This window comes from Schistocerca nitens, chromosome 11 (genome assembly GCF_023898315.1).
Source record: "Schistocerca nitens isolate TAMUIC-IGC-003100 chromosome 11, iqSchNite1.1, whole genome shotgun sequence".
NCBI classification, from domain to species: Eukaryota; Metazoa; Arthropoda; class Insecta; order Orthoptera; family Acrididae; genus Schistocerca; species Schistocerca nitens.
Genome location: NC_064624.1, coordinates 92109383 through 92121769, shown reverse-complemented (window position 1 = coordinate 92121769; position 12387 = coordinate 92109383). Strand labels below are relative to the sequence as shown.

The 12387-nt window shown below is 43.2% G+C and overlaps 1 protein-coding gene and 1 long non-coding RNA gene across 2 annotated transcripts; both read right to left on the bottom strand.

Annotated features, from left to right (window-relative positions):
• Positions 1-9976: 9976 nt before the first annotated feature.
• Positions 9977-10681, bottom strand: LOC126213151 (uncharacterized). Its single transcript, XR_007541089.1, has 4 exons — positions 10617-10681; positions 10374-10444; positions 10189-10252; positions 9977-10093 (listed from the first exon to the last, which is right to left on the bottom strand). It is a non-coding gene; the product is annotated as an uncharacterized LOC126213151 (long non-coding RNA).
• A 326-nt stretch (positions 10682-11007) lies between these two features.
• Positions 11008-11748, bottom strand: LOC126213148 (uncharacterized). Its single transcript, XM_049940774.1, has 2 exons — positions 11549-11748; positions 11008-11435 (listed from the first exon to the last, which is right to left on the bottom strand). Exons 1-2 carry the CDS (start codon positions 11729-11731, stop codon positions 11295-11297), a joined length of 324 nt encoding a protein of 107 aa, XP_049796731.1. The 5' UTR covers positions 11732-11748; the 3' UTR covers positions 11008-11294.
• Between the last annotated feature and the right edge of the window lie 639 nt (positions 11749-12387).

Genomic DNA, 12387 nt, shown 5'->3' with positions numbered 1-12387 from the left:
ACCCTCCTTACCCTCTCCCGAGGTGGCTTCCGCCAGCTCCCTCTCCCTGATGATGTCCTCCTCCCCTCCATCTACCCCTCCTATCAACTTTGATCCCCCCCCTCCTCCTGTGTCCTATCCTTTAGGCACCCTCCCTCCCTCCTATCCCCTCCCTTCTCTTTCCTTTCCCCCCTCCCTCCTCCCCTCTCCCCCGGGCTTCCCCACCCCCTTCCTCCCTCCCCCTCTCTCCTTTGCCCATGGCATCCCTGCTCTCCCCTCTCGCTCTCCCTCTCCACTTCCTCCTCCTCCTCTCTTGGCAGGTCCCTGGACTCGCACACGCTTAGTGAACATTCGCGCGCCGGAGATCATCGCCTTCTGTGTCTCGTGTGTGTGCCGCCGTTTAGTGTTTTTGGTGTCCGCCGTCCCACTACTACGTTCACTTGTGCCGTCGGATTCGTCAGTGTTGTGTGCGCCGTGCCAATGTGTTATCAGTGTTGTTATCGTCACGTGTGAACGACTCCGTGTTTTTTGTGTCTATGTGACATCTTTCTTTTGCCCGTCACTTTGTTTCGTTGTCTTTCTCCGTTTTTCTACTTTTGTAAACCGCTGTGGCTGAAGAGCGGCGTAGTGTGCCGCTGCCAGCCTACTTGCTTTGTACAAGTATTAAAATAACAATAAAGTAAAAAAAAAAAAAAAAAAAAAAATGACCAATGTACTCGCCTACCGCCGTCCCGATGATGTCTCCAATGCCGCCTCCTTTCTCCAGCAGACCTTGTCTGAGGCCGTGGAGGCCCACGTCCCTACTGTTGCCATCCACCCCCACCGTCCTACCTTGCCGCCACAGGCCGTCCTCCTCCTCCGTGAATCCCGTCGTCTCTACCGTGCCTTCCTCCGCACGCGTGACCCGGACACCCTACGATGCCACCGGCAACTACAGCGACACATTCGAAATTTGCTCGCGGCTAAGAAACGCCGGGACTGGCGACAGACATGCACCCGTTTAAATACTACCCTCCCTATAAACTCGTCCAAGTTCTGGACCGCCTTCCGTCGGCTTACCGGAACTAAGCCCTCCCCCTACTATCCTCTTCTCCACGATGACCACCCCTTCCCTGACGCCCTTAGTAAGGCCAACCACTTTGCCTCCTACCTGTCCGATGTGTTTTCCATCCCTGATGATCCTCGGTTCGATTACTCCCTCTTCCCAGATATCCGCGATCGAACTGACACCTCTGTCCCTCCCCTCGCTCCTGGTTTCCAGTACTTGGACAACATTCCACACACGGAACTTAATGCCCCCATCACTACACAGGATCTCATTACTACACTCCGCACCAAACGCAACACCGCTCCTGGTCACGATCGTGTCACCTACCGTCACCTTCGTGAAGCTCCTGTCTCTTTCCTCTCCACCCTGGCCAGGCTCTACAATGTAGTCCTGTCCACTGGTTACTACCCCGACCTGTGGAAAACCTCTCGTATCCTCATGTTCCTCAAACCTGGCAAACCGCCGTCCGCCGTCTCCTCCTACCGTCCCATCAGCCTTACCTCGGTCTTCAGCAAGGTCCTGGAATCTATCCTCACCCGCCGCATCCACCAGCATCTCCGCCAGCACCGCCTCCTCCCCGTTACCCAGTGTGGCTTTCGGCCGTCCTTCTCTTCCGACGATCTTCTCCTTCACCTCACTCATCTCCTTTCCGAACAGCTCAATTCCCGTCGCTCCGCAATCTTCCTCTCTCTTGACCTCGAACGCGCATATGACCGCGTATGGCATTCCGGTCTCCTCTTCAAGCTCCAAACCTTCGCCCTTCCCATTAACTACGTTCGTCTGATCGGTTCCTTTCTCTCCCGCCGTCCTTCCCATGTCACCATCCATAACGCCGATTCCTACACCTTCTTCCCCTCCGCCGGTGTGCCCCAAGGCTCCGTCCTCTCCCCCCTTCTGTACTTGTTGTACACGGCGGACATGCCGCCGCCGTCACCCCCCGTCCACCTTCTCCAGTTTGCCGATGACACCGCCTTCCTTGCCCTTGCCCCCACCCTGCAACGCTCCCAACACCTTCTCCAATCCCATCTTGACCGGTTCACCGCTTGGTGCGACCAGTGGTTGCTCACGGTCAATCCTTCCAAAACCCAGGCGATCATTGTAGGCAAAACCACCCCTTCCTTCCGCCTCCTTGATTTCTATCTCACCGTTTAGGGCCGTCCCATCGGTCTCACCCCCACCCTTAAGTACCTTGGCGTCACCCTCGACCGTCGCCTCTCCTGGACTCCCCATCTCCAGACAATCCAAGCCAAGGCACGTTCCCGACTCCGTCTCCTCAAGCTCCTTTCCGGCCGCACGTGGGGTCTGGACCCCTCCACCATCCTCCACACCTATAAGTCCCTCATCCGCCCTATCCTCTGTTACGCCCATCCAGCCTGGATCTCCGCCCCCCCTTCCTTTTATAAATCCCTCCAAATCCTTGAACGCCATGCTCTCCGCCTTGCCTATCGCATCCGTCTCCCCTCCCCCACGCGGATCCTGTATGATCTTATCCCCTTCCCCCACCTCCTCCTCTTCCCCGAACGAATACGCATCCTCTACACCTCCCGTAAACTCGATCCTCCTCACCCGCTCGTCTCCCCGATCCTCTCCCACCCCCGCCCGCTGCCGCGCCTGTACTCCCATGTCCCACCCGGTCTCCATCTCTCCACCCTCCTTACCCTCTCCCAAGGTGGCTTCCGCCAGCTCCCCCTCCCTGATGATGTCCTCCTCCCCTCCATCTACCCCTCCTACCAACTTTGATCCTTCCACCCTCCTCCTGTGCATGCTCCTCAGGGCACCCTCCCTCCCTTCTCTCCCTTTTTCCCTCCCCCCTCCTTTTCTCTCCCCTCCTCCCCCGGGCCTCCCCTCCCCTGTCCCTCTCCCTCCTGCCCCCGTCTCCTCCGCCATTGGCGTCCTTTTCTCCTTTCTCCCCCACCTCACCCCCGTTCCCCTCTTGGCAGGTCCCCGGACTCGCACACGCTACGTGGACTTTCGCGCGCCGGAGATCGCCGCCATCAGTGTCTTGTGTGTGCCGTCGTGTTTAGTGTTCAGTGTTCACCGTCACACTCCGTTGTTCACCAGTGCCATCGTCTTCTTCAGTGTTTGTGCGTCGTCTCAACAATTTGCAGTGTGGTTTATCGTCGAGTGTGAACGGCTCCGTGTTTGTCTCTCTGTGTCTCCTGTTTTATCGCCCAACATATTGTGGCTTTTTTGTTTTTCTCCTGTTTTTTATGCTTATGTCTTCTTTGGCTGAAGAGCAGCGTAGTGTGCTGCTGCCAGCCTGCCTATTGTATAGGTTTTAAAATGACTATAAAGTAAAAAAAAAAAAAAAAATTGACCAATGTACATCTCCGGCGGTAATTCGGTTGAATACCGCCCTTCGATTTGTGCTGTTCTGGTACCAATCGAAGTGATAGGTGTTGCAGGTTCCAGCCAGCCAGCCAGCCAGTCAGTCAGCCAGCCAGCCAGCCAGCCAGCCAGCTAGCCCGTTGGCGTGCAGCGGTCCAGCTAGCAGCCAGCAGCCAGCAGCCAGCAGCGGTCCTCGCCACCAGCGGTTGCAGCCAGCGGTGGTCCTCGCTGCCCCCACCATCCGCCGCCAGCGGCAGCATCAGCAGCAGCAGCAGCAGCAGAGGCGTCCCCACCAGCCAGCCAGCCGGGTCGCCCCCCCCCCTCCCCCAGCGGCAGCAGGGTGGGGCTTCGGCCCCGGTCTCCTTCGTCCTTCTCTTTCCCTTTCTCCTCTGTCCTATTTTATTCAGGTCGATGTTCTTGCATACAGGTGTTAATACTACGTAGTTCACCAACACGTACTGCCGTGAGCAAAAGAGTAACTACCGCCCTGCCATCTGTTGGCGACGCCAGGCAACAGTTGTGTGGCCCGCCTTTCGCCGACCAGTAGCAGCCGACAGCTGGCAGTTACATTTATTTCGCATTGTGACGTCTTGTCAGAAAGTATTTGAAATAGAGTTCATCTCCACAGTGATGTATCTCTTGTTCTTTAAAGACTTTGATGTAAGGGATCGAATATTTACAGTACTTATCACAAGAATACTTAATACTCGTTATGGTAGTTCGTGGCAAATGCTATATATTTCGCAGCTATTACAAACCAATACCGTTATGTTTACCAATTCTTCTGAATTTTTGGAGGGGTACGTCATAATGTGGATTGTACCTCGTAACGTGGGCCAAGTATTAGCAGTGTATGTGTTAAATTGTTAACATAGAGCTACGGAGTAGGTTCTAGACGTGGTCCAAATGGTTGCTCTGGAGTAACCGTTATCGCTAACGGTTATTAATAACTCTCAAGTTATTTTTCGCTAGCGAATACCGATTACTCCGACAGTTAAATTACGACATAGTTGGAATCCATCGGTTTAGTTAATAGTTATCAGTATAACTGCGAGTAGTGTGAAATGGCAGGAATGTCGTATGAATCGTGTCATAACCTTAGCTAATTAACTCCGGGTATATTTTAGTTGATGTTAGAACGATTATTAGTGTTTCATATGATATGTATGTAGGTTATCGGTCGCTATTAGAAATATTATCCTCGCAGCTGCAACAGAAAGTACGCGGAACTTCGCCACAACGCTGTTTAAGTAAAATGTTAACAACGTGCGTTTTTCAGTTTGAAGAAATATGTAAACTGAATACTTTAGGTTAAATTCGTAGCTTAATTTCTTGTGTTGTTTACTTAATAGAATAAGTGTACTGCCTTGTAATACAACACAAAAATATACGTAATGTGAATGATTCGTTTACTCCTCTACAAGATAGTCATATGGTTGAAAGTGTGAGTACACTAGTTGGAAAACTGCTCGATTTCTCCAGCTGCAGCATGTGTATAACATAGGATGAATGGAAGCGTCCGATTCCACCCGTCTGCTTTAACCCCGTGACGTAAGGTTCTGTAATCCCATAACATATAAAGACATGCAGATCGAAAAGATTGACAGTGTTAAATTTCTGGGATTATAACTCGATAATAAATTCAGTTGGGAAGGGCTTACCACAGAATTGCTAAAGCTCCTAAACAAATCTGTATTTGCAGTTAGAATGGTGTCAGATGTAGGAGACACAAATGTAAAAAAGTTAACATACTTTTTTTATTCTGTTATGTCATAAGGGATCATATTCTGGGGTAACTCTTCAACGGAGCAAAAGTATTTAGCATGTAAAAGCATGTAGGCCTAAAAAAAATCGTTTGTGGTATAAATTCAAGAACACCATGTAGAAACCTGTTCAAGGAACTTCATATTCTAACCACTGCTTTATAGTATATTTATTCTTTAATGAAATTTGTTGCAAGTATTTCCAACCAATAGCACAATACATAGTATCAATACTAGGAATAAGAACAGCTATCTACATAAAGATCTAAAATCACTTACCTTGGACCAGAAAGGGGTTCAACATTCAAGAACACACATTTTCAATAAACTGCCAGCAACCATTAAAAACTTTGTTTCAGATAAAGCACAGTTTACTGAAAGTTTGAAAGACTTTTTGATAGGCAACTCCTACTTTATAGATCTTAACAGGGACTGTTAGACCAGCTTAAGTAAAAATTCTGCTACCAGCATATTTCAGTTTTGACAGCACTTGGTCACAACAGTCAAGATCAGGTATTCTGTGTGTGATAAATTTATTAAAAGTGCATAACTATGTTTTGTTCTGGCAGTATATTAATACTGTACATATTAGCAGCTCCAGTTTACTGCAATATGTTCACATATTTTGACAATCTCGTGACCGATGACAATGGTGGTAAGTTTTATATTCAAATGCTTTATGTTATACTTTGAGATGTTGCACATCCATGACAATCATCTCATTTTTGGGTCCCTGGGACAAAAACAAGTTAAACTAATCTACAGTGAGGGCTTTGATTTTGTGGTGGGAGAATGACTAATTCATATGTCCAAGCCTTCAGTTTGTTGTGTATCTGTCATGTTTGGCATTATTGTATACAGAATTCCAGTGCTGAATGATTGATTAACAACTCATAAAGCTTAATGTCTCAGATGTCATTACAATACCTTTTCACTGTTTTTATACAATTCTTCTTTGGATATCTAGATTGTGAGAGTATGAATTAATGGTATTGTGTAGGTAATACAAATTTGCAGTAAGTTTTCAGAAATCTGATCTTGACTGTTGCAGTAAAGTGCTGTAAAAACTGAAATAATACTTTTTACTTAAGTTACTCTACCAGTCCCTGTTAAGATATTCATCTATAGGAAATACAAAATGTCCTTTCCTGGGGAATGCTTTACCTGTGGATTCCACGTTTTCCTTTTTTTCTGTCTCACACGAGGCAATAACACGAATCCTTTCGAAACACTTCATTTGTCAATGCCAGCTGCCTGCATTTATCTTTTTGCAGTTTAATATCATGACAGTTAATCGTCTGAATAGGTAAGACTAACTCATGAACAAGACAAGATGAGCACTCAAAATGAAGGGCTAAGTCTTGCATATAACAACCTCAACGTAGCAATGAGTGCACCTAACAGAGTTTTTCAGTGTTGCTTAACATAATAGAAAATGAACTGACTTGAGCTCTTTAAAAACAAAAAAGCATATTTTATTCAAAAACGTTCATGTAGTATGCACAAGTGCTAATAGGCCCAAATGTAAGTAAATCTATACTTTTATTTAAATACACTGACAAAGTATCTGACGTGATTATTGTTGTAAGCATATTGTATTCATGCCAAATATACCTCCTTGAAATGCTTCAATTGCAATACCTATGTTTGAAGTGTACACTGGACAATGTTCCCGCATAAAAGTGATATGCTCCAAACTATGTATAAAATGTTTCAAAGTCAATGGCCAAAAACTAATTAAATGAAAGAAATCCTATTTGCAATGGATGTGTACAAATTGAGAAAACTCATTTTTCTCTCGCTAATGCCACAAAGCTAAGTCTCACCAAATTACATAAGTTTCTTTGTATTCAAGTTGACCTGATACAGCACTGGCACTTTTTCATCGTGATGCTACCAAGCATTAGTGATGGGGTGTACTTGGAGAAGATACTCAACTATGTTCCATTTTTAGATCACCGCCAATACTCAAGGCATTTCAGTAAGTTTAAAATCCCTAGAAAGTATTAACATGTTGCATACACACTACTACACTTCATAGCTTTCCATACTATGTATGAGACAGCAAGTGTTTGTGCTCACAGTAGTGCCACAAATTTTGACATTTCTTGAGAAGGTAGGAGATGTGATAGATGTATCACTTGAGATGAGTTTCCTATCCTGCCCCAAAACTAAAATATATATTACAGGATTACTGCACAGGTGTTTAATTTCTGTATGTTCTATGTAAGACACCTATGTTCATGAGACAGTAATATCACCACATGAGAGATTACCTTATTTGTACATAAAATATATCCTAAAATGGTAGTAAGTGCTCGTCTTTGAGCTCATGGGTTTTATACAAATTACTTAAAGAGTACAGGGGACAAAAAGAAGATAAGTTAAAATAAAAAATGGTAACCAACACAAATGTATGTACATGTGAGATGATCAATTTTATTCAGACTTTTCCACAATGATATGGAACACTTAAAACATTGCAGCATTATAAAGAGAATGAATAAATAGTTAACATGTCAGAGACTGAGCAGAAACTCAGATTGGAAATGGCAGGTAATCTGCCATGGCCTAATCAGTGGAACCAACAAAAGTATTTGCCTAAAGGAATTTAGGGAACCCACAAAATGGAAATCAGGATGTTCAAACAGGCGAAGGATCCCAATGCACCTGAATGGAAATTCGGTGCCATAATCACTCTGCAATTTTCTCAGTAATTTAACATTTGACCACAAATACAAATGTATAAACTTTTTTTATTTCATCCAAGAATATCTCAACATAACACAACAAACATCAATAATTCAAAATATGGGTATACACACAATGTTTAAAGGATCTCTTTAAGGGCAGGACAGGTGGTCAGCTGTGGCCTTGATGAAGGAACCATCCCGGCATTTGCCCTAGCGATCTAGGAAAACCCGAATCAGGATCGCCAGACAGAGCGAACCCCATCCTCCCGAATATGAGGTCAGTGCTGTTAATAGCTACACTGCCTCATTCGGTTGTTACCTATTATACAATGTTCTGATTTACATGAAAATAGATCTTACAACTAGCAAAAATAATGATTAAATATATACACAATTACATATGCAATTACACTTTAACATTTTTCTTTATCACTTTACACAAACAGACCACACAACACTTTGTTCACGGAACTTCAATAAACTGCCAGAGGCTGCTTCAACAGTTGCTGCATATATGAGTAGTTATCTGAAACAGAAGAACAGGAAACAAACAGCAGAAATATCCTTGTCTAAAGACACTTTAGAAACAACATAAAAACTTGCAGCAACTACTTAGCTGACTCACATTAGTAGTAAACATATTCACTTAAGGCATGTCTAGCAATTAATTTAATATGTTCTTCAGACTTCTATATGTATGCTGATAACACTACACTGTAGAGTGTGACCGCAATGAAACTAACAATGTAAGGGATATCTTCTACACAAATTCTGGGATGTTAACATCTGAATAGCTGTTCTCTGCAAAACTGTTTTTTATAGTTGGAGGGTCCAGCATGTGAAGCAAGATACTGAAACTTGTTAAAGACTTACTGAAATTTATCTTTTGATGCAGTTTTAGATTTGAAGTTAACATTTAAATACCTCAGATAATGACTGACTTTTTCAGTAAACAAAATGTCCATGAAAGCATCTAATAATAATTCCATGTCCCGCAATGTAATTTTATTTTTTAAAGAGTAGAGCCCCTCCACACTGCCACTAGCAAAAGTTCTACAATCACCTCTGCACTGATTAGTTTTTTAATCAATACAGGTCCATCAGTAGATAGAAAATGGATGAAAAATGTAACAAGAATTGAGATTTTAAGGGCAGAGGGCAAAACATGTCATGGCAAGCACCAAGGGGAAAAAATCCTCCACAACTGTTGGACAGGTAGTAAGAGCAGTAGCGGATTTCTTGTTGTCTGCAGCAGATCTTGCAAGGGTAGGTCACATTAGTAAGTGGGTACAATGCAGTTTGATACTAGTGTTATAACCACCTGCACATCTGTACAAATGTATGTTGGAGCACATCAGGCTACAGTGGGGAAGGCCAGTTGCACCCTTTCTGTACTCCAACCTACTTACATTTAATGCCCGATTTAGTAAAAATTATACTCTTCCATTTCTGGCACCCTTTCTAGAATACAAACTAGCACAATTATGAGAATTTGTTGTGTTCCACCACAAAGATAGGAAAACTTCCGTGTTTTGCAAATGAAATTTAGTATTGAGCACAAGATGTTTCACCAATTAACGTTTGGCATTTTCAGTGATTTTCCTTTCGGTCCTATTCAAGAAACATTTCTTCCAGTAAATATTTCTCAGCAGGTAACCTATACTGCAAGTTTGCAAAGGCTGAAGTGTTGCTATCATTACAATAAAACAATTTCAGTTAACATCTGAGGAAAATAGCAGCATATATTAACAATAATATATGGATTAGTGTTAACACACATGAAACCGATGTCAGTATCATTTTAAGAAACTTGAAATTCAAAATAATTGAATGTCAGAATGGGTGCTACAGCTAACAATTTTTAAGTAAAGCAGAAAACAAAATGCTACTGTACTTACAAACTATGAGGTGCCACATGCCTTGACACAGGCTACCAATAACCCAAAAGTATTTTTGACATCTCATGCCTCACAGGTACTTAACTGGATTGCAATCTGATGATTGCTGCTATCAACATGAAAGATAATATAGTTGTATCCAGTGACCAAATTTCAAAGCCGACACTGAAATTAAGTTCTAAGTTACAAATTCCAGTATTTACATATACATCACTGGTAATCCATTCACGTGTCATAAAATTAAACTCAGTGCAAATGTACCTCCATTTTAAGCGAAAGGTCAAGTTTGCCATTGTATGCAAAACACTATTACCTTATACTTCAAGTTTGCCGCTATAGGACTGTGTAACATTTGCTGCTGCTGGAAGACTATCGGAGCCATAACTGGAACAAAGAGCTCCGAGTTACCACCTGCCAATATAAACAAACTTCAATTTTAAACTGAAGGTGAAATATGTCATATGTATCCAAACCACTACCACATTATTCTTCAAGCTTCTCACATTATGGCTGTGTGACGTCTGCTGCTGCTGACTTCTGGAGCTGTAACAGAAACAAAGAGCTTTGAGTTACCATTTGCCAGTATACTCTTAAGGACTGTAACTGTACCTTCATTTTAAGTGAAAGGTGAAATTTCCCACACATGTATCCAAACCACTAGTACCTTATTCTACAAGTTTCCCATTTTATAACTGTGTGACATCTGCTGCTGGTGACTGACTTCTGGAGCTATAACTGGAACAGAGTGCTCTGACTTACTGACCGACAATAGACATTAAACACTTCAACACAAAACCACTAGTACTCTTTTAATATAGCATAACAAATATATGCTATGCCCTACAGTTATATCTCCATTTTAAGGGGGAGATCAAATCTGCCAAAAATGTACCCAAACTAGACTTACCTTACTGTTATAATATCCCAAGTATTAAACGGAGGCTCATCTGCTGGTGTTGGTGTGCCTCTCGAATCCACTACTGAAACAAACATCTAAGATAAGAAAAGCATATTTTGGGGTATAAATCACCAGTAATCTCTCATTAAATACAATAAATAACACGTACCTTGTAACAGGAAATTCAGGAGTTAGTACTGTCCATATTTAGAAATATAAGTTTTTCAACTTTGGACGCCTTCAGCCGTGTGCGCCTTTCATTTATAATGATACCAGTTTTAGAAAATATTCTTTCGCATGGCACAGAAGTGGCCACTATGTTGAATTTTTCCCTCACCACTTTAGACTTTTTTGGGAAAATATATTGAATTTCACGCCACCATGCCAGTGGATCCTCACTTCTACTAATAACTGGGCTGTCCATGTACCTTTGTACTTCCACAATAGCAGCTGACTGAGGAGTGCCCTGGGGCTGTGTTGATTTTACAATTGCATCATAGACACCCCATACTGACAAGGGATCAGTGGTGGTTGAAGTTGACACAGTTTCATGGCTCTGGCCTGTGTTTGTCAGTCTTCTGTCACCCATCTTTTGTGCTACTAGTTCAATAAGCTGTTTCTTTGCATTATCTGCTGCAACTCGGCTTTCAAACACGAGAGATTTAAAGCGTGGATCTAGTAGAGTGGCTACTTGCTCATCTCTACATTGTGGAAACGGTCCGTCAGGCCTTTTGTTAATTCTTCAATGATAGTCCTTGTCACACTGTTAAATGGCCTTTTCAAAAGTTCTGCACACACTGATAATAATCCCCTTTTCAGAACAATAACCTGAAAATTGGAATAAGTTCTTCAATATAACACAAACAGTACAATATCTCAGAAATGATTATGCCATAATACCACAGCTAACATTTTAGCAAGAAAAAAGCTGCTTAACTTACTTGGCTGCCAGTAGGATATGACTCAGCACTAAGCTGTGTTGAAACCTGTGCAAATGGCTTCAACACAGAACAGAGTTCTGAGCAGATGTTCCATTCCTCGTCTGTGAGTTGTTCAAAATCAACTGTGAATAGTACAAGTGAAGTCTTCACTGCATCTTTAATTTCAACTATTCGCTCCAACATACACAGAGTAGAGTTCCACCTTGTTGGCACCTCCTGCAGCAGTTTTTTAACATGACCGGCCCCATTATTTTGTTGGTATGTCAGCAGTATTTCTCTTGCCTTGCAGCTTCTCTTGAACAATGCTACAATAGTTTTGACTTTCTGCTGAATTGACACAAAATGTTTTAGTGCATTCTGCACAATAAGATTTAGTGTATGTGCATAGCACCCAAAGTGTTTCCACTGTAAAATGGATACTGCATTTTTAATATTTGGTGCATTATCCGTCACAACCAGCAAAACTTTGTCAGCCTGAAGTTATCTGTCGTGCCTATTAGAGATGCCGACAGATTCGAAGCAGTATGTGCACCAGAGAATTGGGAACATCCTAACAACACAGATTGCAAGGTGAAATCTTCAAACACAAAATGCCCTGTCACCGCCACGTAACCTTCATTTGCTGACGATGTCCAGCAATCTATGGTCAAACAAACTGTCTTCGCAGCTGACAGTTTGTCTACCACTGTCTCCTTTGCTGCTGTGTATGCTGCTTGCAGCATTACATCTGAAATATGCTTCCTGCTTGGTAACTCATAACCAGGATTAAGGGCCCGCACAAAACCCCGAATCTTCAACGACTGAAAATGATTGGAAGTCTTTAGTGAACAGCTGAAGAA